General features: G+C 45.5%; 1 protein-coding gene across 4 annotated transcripts in view; it reads left to right on the forward strand.

The window, feature by feature from the left end:
• The window catches only part of Csmd2 (CUB and Sushi multiple domains 2), a 671,876-nt gene that overhangs the window by 61,876 nt on the left and 588,905 nt on the right, over nucleotides 1-21,095 (forward strand). For all 4 annotated transcript variants that reach the window (XM_045150007.1, XM_045150008.1, XR_006637190.1 and 1 more), the window contains exon 2: nucleotides 16,616-16,832. In XM_045150007.1, the coding sequence (XP_045005942.1) occupies nucleotides 16,616-16,832 (217 nt within the window). The remainder of the gene's footprint in view (nucleotides 1-16,615; nucleotides 16,833-21,095) is intronic.

The raw sequence follows: 21,095 nt of genomic DNA on the forward strand, positions 1-21,095 counted from the left end.
AGAGTTACGGCACGACTTGATGGGCCGACACCTCTGCCATAAGCAAAGCTAGATGCCCAGGCTGGGCCCTGATCTAGGAATCACATTAGCACGATGAACAGCCCCTGCTGGTTGGTAGCTGGTGATGTTGAGAAATGAGCTGCATCTGAATGGCCAGGCAGGGAAAATAAAATTTGGCCCACAGTGGTGGCTTCTGTGTTAAGCCTGGCCAGGAGAATCTGAGAGCCTAGAGGTAGAATTAGGGAGCCAGGAAGCTTGGGATTATCCCCACAGAGCGATTGGATGTGGCACAGGGACAGGCGTGCCAGCTTGCCCCTCCTGCCATGCATTGTCTTGTGTCTTTGTTGCCTGCATTCCGGCCTGGAGAGCAAGAAGGAACCCCTGCTTTGTTTCCATGTCCTTCAGGGACAGCAAGTGCACTATGCTCTTTTCAGTAAATCACAGGCTGTGACCCATTGCGCTAGCTCAGGGAGGAGCCAGGATTATGGCTCTGGCTTTGGGACATGTGTTGCCAGATGGCGTGTGAAGTCTTTAGGCACTGGGGTTGGAGGGTCTCACCTTTACTTTCTCTCAGGTCTGGGTTTGAAGCCCAGCTCCTCCATGGCTACCGATTGAAACTTCAATGTGTTTCCCATCTTGCCTTCTTAGCCTGCATTAAGAGTACAACATGGTGGGCTTGGTTATGGCATTTTCATACAACTATTTAGTGGAGTTTACTCATATCCACCTGCTCCATTAACCTTTTCTGGCCCTCCCTTCTTGGTCCCCTTCTTTCAAATAGTCTTCCTTCTACTTTTCCCCACTTTCATGTTTTTTTTGCATATTGCATTTGGGCTGTGTGTGTGTGTATGTGTGTGTGTGTGTGTGTGTGTGTGTGTGCATGGATGTGTGTAGGGGGTGCATGTGTGCACGTGCATGTGGAGGCCAGAGGTTGATATCAGGTGTTTGCCTCAGTGTCTCTCTGCCTTACTGCAAGAGACAGTCTCTCACTGAACCTGGAGCTCACCAGTCTGACTGGGCCAGCCAGCCTGCAAACCCCTGGGATCTTTCTGTCTCTGCCTCCCTGGGCTGGGATTATTGGTACACACCACCGCATGTGGCTCTTACATGGGTGCTGGGGAGATAAACTTGGTCCTTATGCTTGCATGGTAAGCATTTTGCCAACCTTGTCACCTCCCTGTGTCTTTTTGTTAAAATCTAGCTTCTGTTTATGAGAAAACTTGCAGTGTTTATCCTTCTGAATCTAGCTCATTTTGCTCAACATGATGGTCTCGAGTTTCAACCATTTTCTTGAAATGACATAATTTCACTGAATGTGTTTTTAAACCTCGAAGAATTCTAGGTCTTCACCTTAAAGTGACAAAGACAGAGGTGTTACAACCATTTCAGAGGGCCACCACACAATCCACACCTCCTATCTCCCTCACCCTTGACTGCCCACTGGCTCTGCCCTCACAACATAACTGCCTGGTACAAAGCAGCCCTTCCACAGCCATGATGAGTGAAAGATTGAATTTAGCTTGGGCCTCTGAGATTCCCCTTGAAATCTGGGGGAGCTCATGACTTGGATAGGGAAAATTACATCTTTATTTGAAACCTGCTTTTTCTCTCAATCACAGACACAGGCAACAAAGCACATTGGTATTAGCTGTACCTGTGAATTTTCCCGGATAAAAGCACACCTTATTTCTGTAGAACATTGTAGTTGCTGTGACCATTACTCTGGGGCACTTCCTGCTAGATCTATAATGCATTGATAAAGGGTCCCCTACATGGCAATAAGAGAGATTTTCAAATATTTTAAAGACTGTATTTCAGCCTAACTGTTTTCCTTTTGCAATTCCACATATTTTGTTCCAACACATTTAAAGATAACATTTGTAAATGGCTCACAGCAGACTATCAAAGGCGACCATGCTATAGCAAAGGTGGCACCTTTGGCCTGCCAATCAATGAGATGGATGAAAAACATGGTAGTCTAGGATCTGTGAATTATTCTACACACAGTATGTCTAACTTTCACTACACTCTCCAAAATGGCCAAAAATTAAATCAGCGTCCTCAACTAGATGTGAACTCCCTACACACACACACACACACACAGAGCGAGAGAGAGCGAGAGAGAGCGAGTGAGTGAGAGAGATAGATAGATAGATAGATAGATAGAGAGAGAGAGAGAGAGAGAGAGAGATATTTGTCATTTCCAGATATATTTTGTGCTGTCATCATTGGGAAGTATTATATTGTTACCCAACAGGTAAAGGCCATGGACATGGCTAAGCATTCTACATGCACAGGACAAACACCACAACAGAGAACTGTCCCACTTAAAACGTTCATAAGTTGATGATCCTTGGATAGATGCTTAGTTATGGAAATCTCTCTGTGAAGAATGGGGAATAACAAGAGTACAACGTCATGAAGAACATCTGTGGTCTTTGCCTCATTCAACACCGCTGTACCACTGTGGACTCCAGATTGGGGACTTGGAGTCACAGAGAGGTGGACCCTTGGGAAGCCTTGGGTCTTCAGGAAAACTGGACATGAATGTGTGCCGTCATGTGCAAGGTGCTGTTGGGTTCCAGGCAGCGTGCTGAATCCCAGCAGGTCGTATTTTCTCCCAGTGTGGCTTTGATCTTTCTGAAGTGACAGTGGCGACTATAAGCTCTAGCCTTGCTGTGACGGGGCTTAGGGGAGATGCTCACAGGTGTTCACAGTGTGACTTTCGTAGGGCACCTTTTTGTCTTGGCAGACATCCTAATATTGAAGTATCAACCCATGACCTCCTCGCAGGAGAGTTTTCTCATTGGCAGATGCCTTGTTTTTCCCGTTTTTGGCATGTGTATTTGTGTGTGGCGTGCAGACATGTGCATGTATGTGTGTATGAGGAGGCCAGAGGTCAGTGCCACGTCTTCCTCAATTCCTCTCTACTTGTCTTTTGAAATAGGGTCTCTTGTTGGCCTATAGCTCACTGATTTGGCTAAACCATCTAGCCAGCAAGCCATAGGGATCCACCTGTCTGCCTCCCCAGTGCTGGGATTACTGGCATGTACTGCTAAACCTGGTTTATACATGGGTGCTGCGAGTTTGAAACTCAGGCCCTAATGAATATGTGGTTCTTGCCACTGAGTATTCTTCCCCAGCTCCTCCTCCTAACCTGAAATTCACTCTGTAGTCTCAGGCTGGCCTCAAACTCATGGCGATCCTCCTACTTCTGCCTCCCAAGTACTGGGATTATAGGCGTGCACCATCATGCCCGGCTCTTTTTTTTTTTATCTTTTAAAAATATTTCATTTATTTATTTGCATGCATAAAAAAACAGAGGAGAAAGAGAGAGGAATAATAGGGACACCAGGCCCTTCAGCCACTGCAGACGAACTCCAGGTGTATTTGCCACTTTGTGGCTTTATGTGGGTACTGGGGAATTGAATCTGGGTCACTAGGCTTTGCAGGCAAGTACCTTAAATTCTGAGCCATCTCTCCAGCCCCACACTGGTTCTTATCTGGACTGTGCCTAGTTTTTTTTTACCAAGTTAGTCTCTCTGTGGGAGAGCCTTGACAGGGTTGGTCTTGGGTGTGCCTGCAAGGTGAAGTTCACAGGGGAATCTGGCAGGGCACTTGAAATAACAGAAGTGGAGCCTACTGCGGATACTGTTCACATTGTTAACATCACTTGCTGCTTACCAAGCCCAGAGAAGGGGCAAGATTGACCAGTGGGCAAGAGGAGTCTTGGGAGAGACACACACACACAACCAAAAGGTGAGGAGCAAGGGGCAGCAAGATGTACCCAAGGGTCAAGATCTTTATTGAGGTCCAGGGCGTTATCCAAGCTTTTTTTTTCCCACCAGAAATTCTAAGTGGTTGATTGACAGCAGGCAGGAATAAGTTCCAGGAGGTCATGTTCAGACTGGGAGGGGTCACTGTGGTATCTGCTCAGTCAGTGTGGGGAATGGGAGTCAGTGGGGCAAGTCAAGTAGGTCATATCGTGGTGTTCCTTGGGGAGGTGGCTGTGTGGGCTGACATCTGGATGTATCACAGTGAGGAACACCTGGATGTATCACAGGAGGAACACCTGGGTGTATCACAGTGAGGAACACCTGGATGTATCATAGGAGGAACACCTGGGTGAATCACAGTGAGGAACACCTGGGTGTATCACAGTGAGGAACACCTGGATGTATCACAGTGAGGAACACCTGGGTGTATGACAGTGAGGAACATCTGGGTGTATCACAGTGAGGAACACCTGGATGTATCACAGGAGGAGCACCTGGATGTATCACAGTGAGGAACACCTGGGTGTATCACAGTGAGGAACACCTGGATGTATCACAGTGAGGAACACCTGGGTGTATCACAGGGAGGAACACCTGGATGTATCACAGTGAGGAACACCTGGATGTATCACAGGAGGAACACCTGGATGTATCACAGGGAGGAACACCTGGGTGTATCACAGTGAGGAACACCTGGATGTATCACAGGAGGAACACCTGGATGTATCACAGTGAGGAACACCTGGGTGTATCACAGTGAGGAACACCTGGATGTATCACAGGAGGAACACCTGGGTGTATCACAGGGAGGAACACCTGGGTGTATCACGTTGAGGAGGTGGAGAAGTGGAGATGGGGTCAGGGTAGCTAAGCCGCTTTCCGGTGTGAGAAACTCAAGGCTATAACGCAAATGGATGCCGAGGCAATGTGGAACATTAATGCTCTCTCCTGAGGGTGGGTTGCGTGGGACGGTGTGTAGTCTCTACTTCTCTGGAAGCCACATCTCAAGGAAGATGGACACTAAACACCTTGGTGACACTTGCCCCACGGTCTGGATGAGAACCCACAGCAGGGTGCATGCGGTGGGGGGAACAACCACTTAGTGCTGTGATCAGGGGGTCTCTCCGGGCTTGTGAAATTTCAACTTTGACTTCAAGGCTGAGTAGAGTCAATGAGAGCAAGAGACAATGAAAGAAGGTTTAGAGCTGGAGAGATGGCTCAGTGGCCTAACGACCCGGGTTCGATTCCCCAGTACCCGTGTAAAGCCAGATGCACAAAGTGGCACACGTGTGTGGCGTTTGTTTGCAGCAGCTGGAGGCCCTGGCATGCCCACCCACTCTCTCTGTCTGTCTCTCTCTTCTCTCTCTCTCTCTCTGCTTGCAAATAAATAAATAAAATAAAAATATATTTTAAAAATATTTTATTTTTATTTTTTTGAGAGAGAGAGAGAGAAATAATGGATGTTCCAGGGCCTCTAGCCACTGTAAACAAACTACAGATGCATGTGCCACCTTGAACATCTGGCTATATGTGGGCCCTGGGGAGTCGAGCCTAGATCCTTTGGCTTTGCAGACAAGTGCCTTAACTGCTAAGCCACCTTTCCAGCCCCCACACCTTTAATCCCAGCAGTCTGGAAGTGGAGGTAGGAGGATCACTGTGAATTCAAGGCCTGTCTGAGACTACAGAGTGAAAAATATTTTTTAATAAAGAAAGGAGTTTTAGATCAGAGGAGGTGCTACACTGGAAGTGTTAAGAGTGGCGACAGCACTGAGCGTCAAAGCACCGCAGGGGAAGGTGGCTCTGTCTGCACAGTGTCCTTTAAGAGAAGGCAGAACACGGGATGACTCATGAGGCATCATGCATGGTGCCATACTTAAGACTGGGTGGCTTTGTCCAGAGCAGCTGCTGAAGGGCTTTCACAAGCGTCTTTAGGAGGTCTGCAGTTTGAGGCCTGGCTGCTGGCATGGGGAGGAGCTGCTATGCCAACGGCGTGAGTATGGGGCAGTGGGGCTGACTCGCTGGGTAAAGACAGTGGAAGGTTATTCTTGGCCCAAGACCAAGCACTGTGAAGGTCTGAAAGGGCCTGGGAAGTTCACAGCGAGGATCTGTCTGGCATGACGGACTAAAGTGTATGAGGTGCAGGGATGGGGGACGGTGAAGCGGAGCCTGGATGCCAGCTTCCCTGACTCACTCGTTCTCGGTCCTCTTTGAAGAGGTCACTACGATGCTGCTGGACGCCCTCCCTCTCCCAGCTGCACACAAATGTTCAGCAATGCCCTCGTGGCAGGTGCGACACAGTCCACTCTCAGCAGGCTTGGTCCAGGATCTGCCATGCTCCTCTGCCTTTCTCCTGTAGGCACGTTCATTAATGGAAACTCTCTGACAAACCGTATCTACAGCTCCGCCCGCCACTCCCAAACACCAATCTGCAGCTAATTGCCTCCTGGCCATCTTTGCCGGCACGTCCCACTGGTATCTCCGAATACATTTGTCCAAAAGTGACCTTATCAGTCAACAAATATTTGCAGTCCTGAATTGAATTTTCCTGCCAAAGTTCTCAAAAGAATCATTTCTTTAAAAAATTATCATTATTTGTAGGCAACATGATTGTGTACCTAAAACCCCTAAGGGAATCGACCGAGGGCTATTTAGAATTAATAAATTCAGAATCTTGGTTGGATGTGAGATGAATTAATAAAAATCAACGTGGTTTCTGTATATTGGTAATCACCAGTTAGGAAAAAAAATATGAGAAACAATGTCATTCACTAGAACAACAGAATTTCTGTCAAGTTTCTGAGAATAATCATGACAAGATGGGACTAGGACCTATATAAAGAGCAGTATAAGTCTTTTCTGAAAGATTGGCTTGAATTTATTAACCACGTTTAATATGTCAGTATTACGCGAAGTTAGCCGTTTAGCAGGTGTAATCACATTTACTTGTATGGCCTACTAGCGGGTGTTTGTTTTAAAGATGTCATAATTAAGACTTAAAGAGTAAAAGCAAATAGCTTGCAATTATGAAGATATTAAGTGGCAAATTTGAACGTCAAACCCAAAGCTTGTATTCCAAACCCTATACTTCTAATCTTTTCACTGAGCCACCTCATAAGCAAGTCATTCATTTACAGACCAGTGAAGTTGGTAGATGTTTTCTGAATATTATAAAAGACTCATTTATTTCACTCACTCAAAAAATGCAACAAGTTTCTATGACGGGCAATTATTGGATTGGGTACTAGAGAAAATAATTTGAATACAATCTGCAGGAGTCTCTTGGCAAAGATAGCCCCTTGCACGTGTCGTTTTATCCCCACTGGTGAATGTAAGGAAGTTCATAGCAAGTGATGAGCTGGTGATAGGAGGTACTTGAGGCTGCCTTGAGCACTCTGAGAAGGCTTCTGGAGGAGGTAATGAAGCTTTAAGTGCCTGCGGTTTGCTGGGCGAGGAATAATCCAAGCATTGAGGCAATTATTATACATTCATTCCTTCAACCAGCTACTCCTCTGTGTGTGACTCCTGAGTGTCAGGTGTGGGCGTGGGGCTTGGAGAGACAGCAGAGGACAAATAGGGCCCTGCTGTCACGGAGAGGGCTTCTCAGCAGTGGTGTAGACAGTCACGGCTTCTAGGTCAGACCAGAGGGGCATGTGCTGTGGGGAAAATTAAAGCAAAAGCCTAGACCGCTGGCCAAGAAGAACCAGGCAGGGATTTCACTTAAGGTAATCTCTGAGGGTAAGGTGACATTGCCACTTGAACGAAGTGATGTGTCAGCTGACACAGCTCCTGGGGGAAGAGTTTGAGGGCTGGAGATCCAGCACTGGCTGGTGGGTGTATGATGAGCTTTGGGAGAGGGCTTCTCAGAGGCAGAGCAGCTGGACACAGGGGTGAGGGCCAGGAGGTGGGAGAGGAGCTTGCAGGCAGTGGGACCCACTCCCTCAAGGCTGTCGGAGCCCCAGGAAGGACCTTGGCTTTTCTGCTGAGGGATGAAAAGCCAATGGAATTTTGGTTTAGTGACTGACTGTGCCAATGCAAACAAAAGGAAGAATATTACCAAGAAAAAGAGGTAAGTGTGGCTGCTTATAAAGGCTGAACATTTTAATCTACATGAGAGATCTAAGCAAAATAAAAACACACAGCACGGTAGAAAACAATGTGGGCAGCAAACACGATGTAAGATTAAAACCCCGATTCCATAAAGAGTGAGTACGATGTAGCAGAAGAACAGTAAGACTTTAGCGAGTATCTGAGTACATAAAATTTAGAGACTTCTATGTGTCGCACATGATAAAATTAAAGAGGCCCTAACTACAAAACATAAATGTAGCACACAGGTTGCATGGAGGACTTAGATATAATATGCATAATATATAACTATGTAAACTTCTAGAAAAAAAATCACAATGAAACATGACCTGAAATTTTTCTTGGAGAGGAGATGGGGAGATGGTAGTGGGTAAGAGTGCTTGCCACGCAAGCATGAGGACCTGATCTTGGACTCCCAGCATCCACGTAAAATGCCTAGGGTGGCCACGCATAACTCTTGTCCCAGCACTGAGGGAGGTGGACACAAGAAGGTTGCTGGAGCTCACTGGTCAGCCAGTCAACCCAACAGTGAACTCCAGGCTCAGAGACGGACTGTCTCGGTGACATGGAGCGGGTGGAGGAGGTCACCCGATATCCTTCTCTGGCCTCAACACGTGTGCACAGGGCTTGTGCACCTGCGCACGAGCACACTCACACATACACACATGCATGTGCACATGTGTACATACACACACATAGCAAAAACAATAGCAATAAAGATTTCATCAGATATACAGCTTCCCAGGGGAGGGATTAAAACTGTTAAGAAAAGATGAAGCAGGGCACGGGGACGCGTGTCTGTACTCCAGGCTGGGGGAGAAGGATCATGAGTTTCAGACCACTCTGGGACGCATAGTGAGAACCTGTGTCAAAAACTTTGAGGAAGGGCTGGGAAGATGGCCCAGGAGTTAAAGGCACTTGCTTGCAAAGCTTACAGACCCTGTTTCAAATATCAGAACCCTTGTAAAGCCAGAGGCGCAAGGTGGAAGATGTGTCTGGAATTCGTTTGCAGTGGCAGGAGGCTCTGGTACATGCCCATTCTCTCACAAATAAATAAAATATTTTTTTTAATTGAGGAAAAGGAGGAGAGAGGATGAGAAGAGGAAAAGAGAAAGGGAAGGAGAATGAAGTAAGTGGAAAGAAAAAAAGAAAGAAAGAAAGTGTGGAATCTGAGTCAACTGAGCTGGCTAAACCCATAATAAGATAATCCACGTTACTGGCTGAGATGCCTTGAGAGAGCATTCAGGCTGTGAGACTGTGATTGGTGCCTGTGTTCTAGAAGATATTTGGGAAATCCAGAGCCAAAGACCCTAGGATCTTCATCCCCTTTGACTCAGTAACCTAAACATTTGGAAGTCTGTTCTAGGAAAATCATCGGCCCCCCTTGCCAAAAAAAAAAAAAAAAAGAATGCCAGACAACCAAAAGTTCAGTTGTCTGGATGGTTCTGGAATCTTGGGCTTGTCCAGTGACTGTCCACTGTGGTGACTGGGAGGGAAATGCAAGGAGCCCTCTTGATAGAGTCACCGGCAGCGTCTCCATGGGTGTGGCAAAGCGTCAGTGCCTGCATGGGAGAGAGAGGCAGCCATGTTCTCAGAAGAAACTCACATTTCACGAGCAAAAAAATGATCCCTAGCCCTTTTATCCGAGGCTCACACTCCATCAGCATTTCTAACTACAGTTGCCATGCTGGATTATAGCTTTCTCACCTTGCTAACATCTGCTTGATTTTGGGGGTAATTCCAAATGAGCCCAGCTTCTAGCCCAACAATGCCCACCGCAGAGGTCAGGCAGCCTGATGGGCACCATACCCCACTAAACAGCAGAGCTAGATGGTGTGACCACATAACTGACATTCATTCTGGGACTCTGGCCATGGCAAACCATTTTCCACTGCGCTGACCAGCACCCTGTCACCAGCCCTTGCCAAGGTCCAGGTCTTATTTATAACAGAATTAAAAAACATCCAGAAACTGCTTAGATAGTTGGCAATAGGAGAATGGTTGAGTACATTCTCTTATAACCACACATTGTGATGTTGTACATCCTTTAAGAGTGCTGTTTATGAACACTTTCAATATCTTGGGGAAAACCTCATGTTATAATGTTTACCGAATTGTTACAAAAGAAAAGCAAAAAATGACCGGAATGGCCATGCACAGAGGAGTGGTTGAATAAATTGAGATACATCTATGCCAGGAAATATTACAGATTTATATAAAAATAAGTTAGTTCTGTATCTGTTGACCTGGAAGGTGTCCCCAGTGTATTGTTAAATGAGAAAGCAAGTTGTGGGGAAATGAGCTTAACTGCAATCTCAGTTTTGAAGCAAAACCATAAAAATACTTCCAGAATGTGTCCATATGTTTTCACGAGAGATGAGAAAGTGAAGGGAGGCTATTAGGTAACTTTGGGTTGGGTGTAAAAGAGAGAGAGAGTAGAGGAGGCAAACTATTTTTTGTTAGTTTGTCTTTAAGGCAGGGTCTCAGGGTAGCCCAGGTTGACCTGGAACTCACTCTGAAGCCCAAGGCTGGCCTCAAACTCATGACAATACTCCTACCCCAGCCTTCTAAGTACTGGGATCAAAGACATGTGCCACCATGCTTGGTTTGGAAGCAAACTTTTATATCCACATTATATCCATGCATAGCTGTGTGTATTCTAAGTGTATGCTACCTTTTGTAAGTTAATATTGAAGAATCATTCATTGCAAAAGAGCCCTCTGAATGCCAGGTACAGTATTTTCTCACTAATTTGAAATGTGCATGGTAAAATCTAGAAAATGAAAATATTAATAGTGGCTGCCTCTGAAAGGAAAGTGAGATTACAATCACTTTCTTCTTTTGAAATCTTGCCTACATCTTCCATATATTCTCCAATGAGCAAAATGGATGTTATTGTTTCAAATATAACCTCCTGGCCTCTTCTTCCCAGCCCATCTTGACTCTTTTTGTTACAATCTGGCCTCCATCCACCTTGCACCCCTCCTGTCCGCCTTTGTGGAAATTGATGTATCAACTTAGCAAATATTGAGCGTATTCTGGGCACTGGGGAGGCTCAGAGGCCAGGACAGAGTGCCCGTTCTGCACTGTCTTACTCCCAGAGGGACCATTTAGACATCAAACTGAGTGACCTCACCCGAGACCCTCATCTTGGTCTCTGAGTAGCATTCACCCCCTAGAGTCATTTTCTTGTGCATGAACTGCCCTCTGGATCTGTTCCTATGTTTCACCAGTCCCCTTTTCTCTCTTTTGTTACCTTTCCTATCCTATTACATGGGCAGTGTTCCCAGAGGCTGTGTTTTGAACCCCTTTGCTTCTATGTCTACATCAGGATATCATCATTCGCACCCACATTCCAAGCCAATGTCTCTAGGCTTGTGCAGGTCTGAGGTGGGGCAGCCATCGTGGGTGTTGAGGATGGTGGTAAATGTTGCCACCAACATTTTTGTGTGGTGTGAGTTAGGATGGTTCTGTGGGGTCTGTATCTCGGAAGCACTCTGCATGCCCAATGAGCTCTGTGCATCCCATGGGTGGGCTGATGTACCATAGAGTCTGTCTAAAGGAAGGAGCACTGAGTGACACAATCTGATGATACCACCTGGCTTTTAGGGACATGGACTGAACAGATCTTGGTGCCTGTACCAGACAGGGGATGCATTGGAGAGAATACTTAAGCCCTTTGGAAAGTTCATTATTGGGGTGGCTGGGTGTTTGTCTGGTTTCTTCATACTTACATCTTATTTTGTAAGCTCATTTGTTTAGACCCTGACCAGTTTTTTTTTAACATTTTTATCTTTATTATCTACCTAATCTGTCTGTCTATCTATCTATCTATCTATCTATCTATCTATCTATCTATCTACCTACCCACCCGCCTATTTGTTATTTCTTTTGAGAGAGAGAGAGAAAGAGAGAGAGAGGGAGAGGGAGAGAATGGGTATACCAGGGCCTCTTGCCACTGCAAATAAACTCCAGGTGCGTGCATCTGGCTTCTTGGGCTCTGGAGACTCAAACCTGGGTCCTTAGGCTTCACAGGTAAGCACCTTAACTACTGAACCATCTCTCCACTTCCTCCTGACCAGTTTTTAATTACTGAGCTTTTTCTATTCCCTGTCATTGCTAATAGTTCTTTCCATATTAAGAATATTACTTCCCTACTGACATTTTTGTACACTTTTTGATTGTGTCTATTTTTAGATGCATACTTTTTAATATAAAATTGTCAATCTTGTAGTTATCTTCCAAAAAAAAATCTCGGATAATTATTTGCCTATATTTTCCTTTAATGATTTTATGAACTTGATTTTTTTAAAGAACATTTCACTCTTCATTCCACTAGGAATTGATTTTTGGCATAGGACATGAGTTCAGGAGATGATGCTTTTCCTAAATAGCTTATGAGTTGGACCTCCAAAATTCTTTTCTCTTTTAAATTTAACTTAAAAAAATCCTTACCCCAAATTTTTTGTATTTTAAGGCTGTTCTTGCAGTACGTTTCATGCTGTGTGTGCTCCAGGACCACCCCTCAGTCTTCTCAGGTGTCATCCATGGTTTAGTATCCTTTATACTGAATCCACTACCTTCGAAAAAAAATCGCATTTTCTATAATAACCTGTTATTTCAGCTAAACGGAGGTATATCATTTTACCGAATTTATAAATTGTCCTTGGGTTTTTGATGAGCATTGCATTAAGCTTATAAATTAACTTTTCAATAACTTTTCAAGAGGTTAATAATATAAATTAACCTTTCAGTAGTTAGGTCTTCCCACTCAGGATTATACTGTGTCCCTCCAATTTCTTCTGTTTTATAAATCTCTCTGGAAAAGTCATTTTCATGGAGTGCTTACACATTTTGCTCCTCCATCCCTTCTTTCTTTCCTTTTCCCTCTCTTCCTCTTTCCATACCTCCTTTCTTCTCGCTCCTTGCCTCCTTCTTTCTTTCTGTGTGTGGCTGAGTATAGAACTCAGGGCTTCTCGCATGCCAGACAAGTGCTGTAACACTGAACTATTCCCCTAGCAGGCTGCACATTTCTTACATGGGCAATAAGCACTTGGTAGTCACTGTTCAAAGAAGAGCTTCATTCTTCTGCTTTCATCTGTTGCTGGCACACATTGATGTTATTGATTTTTATATAGCATTTGCATGTGGTTACTTTACTGAAATTGCTTCAGTTCTAATAGCTTTATAATCAATTCTCTTGGGCTTCGTAGGTGTATTAATGTATCATCTGACAACCATCTTTTGGCCTCCAATTTCTTATTTCTTTTCCTGGTTTCCTAGTTAGCTCTTCCAATAAGGCATGACTCCCGGGGTGGGGGGGATGGGGATGTTATTGTTCATTCTTGATTCTAATCAGATAGTTCATGGTACATCAAATACAAGGTTAGGTAATGTTTAATAATGGAAAGGAGGTATTCCTTTTCCTAGTTCTGAATGCTTATTTTAATCAGAGCTATGTCCAATTTTATGAAATGCCTCTTTAGCATTAATTCAGAAACACTTAACTTTTTCCCCTATTAATGGGATACTGTGTATTAAGAGATTTCTTAATATTAAAGTCATTTTAGAGATTAAGTGTCCTTTGTCAGTTAATCCCTAAAGTGGTTTTGAAAAATTAGTGTTGAGTCAATTTATCATTACCACCATAAAGAAAGTGGCCTGCTTATGTTAAATCCCCATGCATTGTGGTGTGAAGTGGCCCGCTTATGTTAAATCCCCATGTGTTGTGGTGTGAATGTAAAATGTTCACTCAAGGCTCATGTGTCTGCAGTTGGTCCCCGAGCTGGTGGCACCATTTTGGAAAGTTGTGAAACCTTTAAGAGGTAAATCCTTACCTGAGGAAGTAGGTCAATGGGGCAGGCTGGAAGCTTAATAACCTGGCCCCATTTTTCTGTTGATCCTCTGCTTCCTGACTATAATGTGACCAGCTCTGCTTCATGCATCTGCCACTACACCTTCCCCGCCATGAAAATTACCCTCAGAACAGTAGGCCAAAATAAATCCTTTCCTTCCATAAGTTGCTTCCTTGCAGGTATTCGTTGACAGCAAGAGAGTGACAATTAGCTGTGAGTGTTTGCTTTAATTTCTGTTTGGTTTCTTTGTGGATCTGTGACATGGAAATTTTTATAGTGTCCTCTGCATATGGCTAAAATATGAAGCAAGTCAATATAGGCAAAGTTCTTGAAAATGCCTAGCCAAACACTAAGTAAATACAAGCTATACGAAATGACTGAGAAGTCACCATGTTCCTGCATGACCTTGAGGTACAGGAGGTTTAAAGATGGGAATGCTCTAATGGTCTCTGTCCTCATGCTTACAGCCTTGAATGTTCAGGTGGAGGCATGGAACTGCTTCTGTGGTAAGTGCTGGCAAAGTCAGGTTATTGGTGGCATGACCTGAGCAGATACCATGGTCCTGTGGCTATATAATGAAGGAATGTGACAGGTGGGGGTTATTGGCTGGAAATCTGGAGGATACGAGGGGAGAAATTCCTAAGGGCTGGATCATATAGAGAATTTTGTAGACCTATTTTTCCCTTGTGGAAGAGCAATGAGGAGCCACAAATTTGAGGCAGAGGTGGTGGGATAATCTGGTCTGATTTATTCCTTGAAAAGATGTTCCCAGGTGCAATGGGAAGAAGGTAGTGGCACTGGAGAGATGGCTCAGTTGACAAAGTGCTTGCCTTGCACTCGGAGGGCCTGAGCTCAGACCAGCGCCACCCATGTGAGATACCAGGCGTGGTGGTTCACTACTGCAGTCCCATTGCTGGAGAGATGGAGACTGGGGACTCCTCTTCCCTGGCCAGCCAATCTAGCATATTTGGAAAATTTAAGGCCAGTGATAGAGACCCTTCCTCAAGAAGGGGTGGAGCTATAGAGATGCTTGGTGTGTGAAGTCCTTGCCTTGCAAGCATGAGGACCCGAGTGTCTTCAGCCCCCAGCCACAGCCACACACACCCATGATCCCAGTGCTGGGCAGATGGAGACGGGACCCCTAAGGCTTGCTAGCTAGCCAGTCTAGCTCAATGGGTCTAGCTCCAGGGAAACCTAGAGACCCTGTCTCAAAAACTAATGTGGAGAGCCAATGGAGAAGACATCTAATGTCAACTTCTGTCCTCCACCCTCCACGTGCATCCACATCTACATGCACGCCTACTCGTGCACTCACACGCTCACCGCATGTACATGCACAGATGCACGTGGTGCCTGAGGAGCAATGTCGTCTAACCTCCACATACACATGTGCACACTTGCACGCATACATGTACACACACGGTAAGATTTTTAAAAGGACCAGAGTAAATAAACATAGCTGTGCAGATGAGAGCCCAGGGGAGCACTTGGTGTGTGAGTGTGTGCGTGTGTGCGTGCGTGTGTGCGTGCATGCATGTGTGTGTGTGTAGGGAGGGCTTGAATGAGATAGACACAGCAACTCTGGCTGTGGGGCTGTAAGGAGAAGAAAGTGTCACTTCCAGTGGGTTCTATCAGACAAAACAATGAAGGAATCATTCCTTTCCCCGAGGTAAGACCAGTGGAAGAGGACAGAGTGAGTGTGCATCCCAAAAGAGGGGTGGGTGGCATCTGGCCAGGATCATGCAGTTGTACATCACTGCTATACTGAGCTCAGACCAGCACCACCCATGTGAGATACCAGGCGTGGTGGTTCACTACTGCAGTCCCATTGCTGGAGAGATGGAGACTGGGGACTTTTGGTAAGAGAGAGAGAGAGGATGGACCCCACCATTGAGCCTGGAAAAGAAACAGAAAGCGCAGTGAGAAGAGAGGGCAGCGTCGTGTTGTGGCAGGAAGCCTGAGGTCACTAAAGCAGCCACAGCACCAGGGAGCCAGACAGCAGTGCTGCCCCTCCACTCTTCCCACTCGCCCCGTCCCAACGTCCCTTTGCACCAGACCCGCAGCTGACTGGCACACAGTGATGTCTGAGATGCTCCAGCTAAGGAGCAGGGGCACAGCACATGAGGAAGAGCACGGAGATCAGTAACACAAAGACGGAAGAAAAGCATGTATGCCGGGCCCATCGGTGACCTTGCTGGATCTTGGTGACCTTGGGTGGACGTGTCTGACAGGGCTGGAGAGTGCTGGGAACTAAGGATGAGGAGACAGACTGTGTTTCCTTTCAGTTTGACTGTGGGAGAGGGAGAGTGACGGGCTGGATGGGGAGGAGGGTGCCAGGGATGGCTTTCTCAGTGAATCTGGAGAGCATTTGAGATTGGAAGGTTCTAGTGGAGAGGAGACAACAGAACGTGTCTGAGAGTGTAGGCAGCAGAAGCATGCCACCCCAAGGGTCGTGCTAGGTGCAGGAGGATGGCACAGAGCAGGAGTGCCGGTGGTATTTACTTTCTAGGAATGGTGGGATGCCAGGGCATTGGCTGAGTCAGGAGGCTGTGGGCAAGTGGGGACATTTGAGATGGAGCTCTTGGCATCCGATGTGGTAAGGTCTGAGATGCAGGCTGATAGTGGTTGCTTCTTGGCTCAAACTCTCCCAGGGTTAGTTTTCCATCTCTCTGAGCTACTCTGAAGCTTGCATAAAACCATACACAACTCATCACTGGTCACAGGCCACATGCGCTGCCCGTCTTCCATCCCCTGGATGCTGAGTGCAGGGTGGTCCATAGAAAGCGCTTGGAAAAGTGCCTGTGATATAGATATGTTGCTACCATCTCTCTGGAAGCTTCTTGGAGTTCTTCTGGCTGCACTGACTACTTCCTTTCTCTCTCTCTTTCTCTCTCTCAGGCCAGAACTGTACCTTCCAACTACAAGGTCCCAATGGAACGGTGGAGAGCCCAGGCTTTCCATACGGCTACCCCAATTACGCCAACTGCACGTGGACCATCACCGCAGAGGAGCAGCACAGGATCCAGCTGGTGTTCCAGTCCTTTGCTCTGGAAGAGGACTTTGACGTCCTGTCGGTGTATGACGGCCCGCCCCAACCAGAGAACCTGCGGACAAGGTAGTGTTCCCCCCATGCCCCCATGGCAAACAACTGGGCCCTGAGCCAAGCCTGCTGAGAGGAACAGCTCCACGCTGACATCCCTGTGATGAGACCCTCCCTCAACTCCTCTGCCTTCTTTTTGTATTTTGAACAGAGGATCTTGCTATTGTAAGCCCAGTCTGATCTCAAGCTCACACTCCTCCTGCCTCAGGCTCCTGAGTGCTGAGATATAACCAGACCAAAATCCAGCTTCTCTGTTTTCTTTAAGGTTCAAAGTTCCTTTCTCCTACTTGGAAAACACATAAGGTTGTTGGGTGGGACATTTGGGGATACTGGATGAGAAACAGAAGTTATAGACAAAAATGCAGTTGTTTTTCCATTGCAGCTGATTTTGCATGCATAGGCGTATGTGTCTGTGTGTTGGGTGTACTCTTTGGACACACAGAAGTGTTTATATTTTCCCTTGTTGGCAAGAGACATGTATGGAGACTGAGGGTTGTCGGTGATAGCAGGCCTTGGATAACAGAGCTGGACAGTAGATGGTTGGGATTGCCCTGGTGTTTGGAAGCCTTGACTGTGGGCATGGAATCAGGACTTTGGGCAAGCTCTCCCCCTGTCAGATCTGCACAGGCTGGGTTGGCTGGGAGGCCACTCGAGGTGGGGAGTTCACAGGTAAGGAGGAGACGAGCTGGGGGGGGGTCACCTTCTCCAGGAAGTACAGACTTCTGGGGACACCAGGGAAGTTCTGAGGGTGATTAACTCTTCAGATTTTGTGGATCTCGGGCCTGCCTTGCTGCATCATCTGTCGTAGTCCTGACTTCTTCTCAGGGTCACAGGCTTCTTGGAGAGCCAACAGGGCAGTGACTTTCCAGCTAAGCTCTGGGAAGCCCGCTAGGCTGGTTGCACACAGCTACGTACAGGATGCTTCAGCGTGCAGCCCCGCCATGTGCTTACCTTCAAGCTGAGTCAAAGATGCTTCTAGACATTTGGCTTTCAGGCTCCTGGAGTAGGGTCACACTCCGTGTGCATGCCAGCCCCTTGCACACTCCTTCTTTCTCCCTGGCCACTCAGGGAGTGTAGGAATGAACCTGGGGGCCTGCACACTGGGCTTCTCCATCTCCCTGTGATGTTTGGCAATGTGAGGCACACAGTAGATGTTCAGTGAAATTTTGTTAAAGGGACTAGAGTCCTCTCCATTCATTCATTAATTCTACAAATATTCCATGACCACTGATAGTGTCCGGACACCGGCCTGAGTTCTGGGGAAACGGCAGCGAGTAAAATAGCCACTGTCTTCCTGGGGCGTACATGCCAGTGGGGAGACAGGCATGAAATACCTCACCCCGACAAACCGTGAGGACAAAACAGCATGTGAGGGGAAGGTGGGGCTGGGCTTTGTAGGGTGATCAGAGGGAGGATATTTCTATAGGAGCTGTCCCATGTGGGCAGCTGGGCAAAGCTTCCTGGCTATGGGCCCAGGGATGTAAAGGCTTTCGGGAGGGGCATCCTGCCCTGCACAGCCCACTCTGGCTGGGCCAGTCATGTTTGAGGAGGCATGCTGGGCTGTCCTTCACTAGGTTCCCCTTATGTGTTCCCCTCACTTCAGTTCACTTCAGAAGTAGCCTAGGGCAGGCATCATCAGTCAAGAGGAAGGCCTGGGAGGATCTCACTGCAGCATGGGGGCTCACACTTAGGGGGACACTGCAGGAGCCCCAAGTCCAGACCACATGGAACTGGGCTGTCCTGGAAGGTTTGAGTGAGGCTTCTTTGGTTGTGTGTCCTGTCGGGTCTTTGTGAACTGTCTTTGTGGCTCGCCTTAGCAGTCCACTCATCCGTTCTTACTCATTAACCTGCTTTTGTCATTCATTGTCAAGTGTAAGGACCTAGGACTGTGCATGGCTCTTGCTGGTGGTGTCTTGACCGTCCCCTTCTCTACGTGCTCCTGGGTTCTACATCTCCTTTCTTTTCACTCCATTAATCTTGCCAGAACTTTGCCTGCTTTATTGGTCTTTTCAAATTTCTACTGCTGGGGCTATCAATTTTATTCTTTCTCCATTATCTAACGTATTGATTTCTGCTTTTATCTTTATCCATTCTTCTCTCTCACTTACCTTAGGCTGATGTTGCTTTTTTTTTTTCTTTTTGATTTCATGAATTAAATTAGTCCCATTATTTCTTGTTTGATAATAAAAGCATTAGGAGACATTTTCCCCTAAGTGCATCTTTGATCATATCCTGTAAATTTTGATGGGTAGTTGTGATTTCAGAAAGAGTTTCTAATTGCAGTTTTGTTCTTATTTTGACTCTGGAGACTTTTCCTCAAAATTTCAAGTGATATCTTTTTGTGTTTTAAAACACATTATCTCGTTTTATTGCATTATGATCAGATTACCACATCTCCTTTGGAGAATCTGTTGACTTTTCCCCCTTTATCTGCAATCATATTTTATAAATGTTATATGATTATTGAAAATATCAGATATCCTTTGTTGAAGGATGAAAATTTGTCTTGTTGATATCATATTCTCTCCCTCAATGTCTTATTCCCTAATTGATCTTTATCAAGGTAAGCATTAGACTGGTCTCAGATTTTTTTCTGTTCTTATTTACTTTTGTCAATTTCTTCTATTATATCTGAATTTTAACTTTCTGTGTTTTGATTCTATATGTCTTCAGCATGTCAGTATTTTTTTCTTTACTTTTTTGTTTATTTTTATTTATTTATTTGAGAGTGACAGACATAGAGAGAAAGAGGAAGATATATATAGAGAGAAGGGCACATCAGAGCCTCCAGACTGCAAACAAACTCCAGACATGTGCACCCCCTTATGCATCTGGCTAATGTAGGTCCTGGGGAATCGAGCCTCGAACCAGGGTTCACAGGCAAGTGCTTTACTGCTAAGCCATCTCTCCAGCCGAGTCAGTTATTTTTAACTATTAGAACTTCACGGAGAATTTTATATTTTTCCAATATAAAATAACCTTTTCAATAATTTTGCCTTAATTCTACTTGAATACTAATACTTTTTTAAATTTTAGGTTTGTATTTATTTGGTCTGTCTTTGCCAATTCCTCAGTTTTGAACTTATTTGTGTCTTTTTTTTTTTTTTTTTTTTTTTTTGGAAATAACCCAGAATACAGCTTGGGATTGGATTTTTCTCAGAGTTCCTAAGAGAATCTCTGTTCTTTTACAGGAAAGTCAAGTTCATTCACCTCTTTGGATGAGAACTGATAAGTTTGCTCTTTCTTGATATTCATTGCTTTCTACTTTTAAGCTCCTTAAATATTACTTTCTTTTTCCTTGTCTGTCTTCAAGTGCAAGTTTTCCTCACTTTCCCCATGATTTCTGCACTAATCGTGGTTAAAGGACTTTCTACAATCACATTTTAAGCTACTTTCCTCTGCCAACATCCTGTCCAGAGAACCTTTTTCATAACGGCGACTTGGTGACTTGGCGTCTTGTAGAAATGGGTTAGTGTTTTGTAAAGTGGAGATACTGTTCTCTTAGTTTGTTTCCAAAGTGGATGGAAATAACTTGTGTCTCCATACACCCTGGGTCAGACTCTTCCCTGAGAATTTTTGATCTGGTGGAGGAGAGGTTAAGAGTTGTCTTGATTCTCTCTCTCTTTCTCTCTCTCCTGAATTCAGAAATTTCTCTTACAAGTCTTTCTTTTCTTTGATACAACTGTGATTAGAATTGTAGGGAGTGCTATCTTAAATTTGCACTAATCATTGCTAACATAGAGAAACGTGGTTAATTTTGTGTATTGATCCTTGCCCAAATTCATTATTAAGCCAAACAGTTGTGTTGACATCTGTGAATAAAAACTGCTTGCCAGCTGGATGTGGTGGTGCATGTCTTTCATACCAGGCCAAGGTAGTAGGATGGCTGTGAGTTCGAAGCCAGCTTTCTAGCTTTTTCTTTCTTGGAATAGCTGCCTTGTCCAGAAGTGCCAGTACAAGTCTAAATTCAAGTGGCACCCTCGTCCTGGCACTGATTGTAGGGGTGAGTATTTAGCTGTAGTTCTATTTCAAATGCCCTTCTAATGAAGGTGTGTGTGGGCATGAACACACTATGGCTCATGTAGGGAGGTCAGAAGACAGCTGTCATGCATGTCCTCTCCTTTATGCTGGCCTTGAGCTTCTGGAAAATCGTCCTAACTTTCATCTCCTATCCTGTCGTCAGTGTGCTAGGGTTACAAAGCTCTCCATGGCTTCTGGCTTTTTTTGTGGGGTCAAGCAAGGCTTGAACTTGGTTACCCAGTTGTTGCAGTCAGGTTT

Source organism: Jaculus jaculus, chromosome 5, assembly GCF_020740685.1.
Source record: "Jaculus jaculus isolate mJacJac1 chromosome 5, mJacJac1.mat.Y.cur, whole genome shotgun sequence".
Lineage (NCBI taxonomy): Eukaryota > Metazoa > Chordata > Mammalia > Rodentia > Dipodidae > Jaculus > Jaculus jaculus.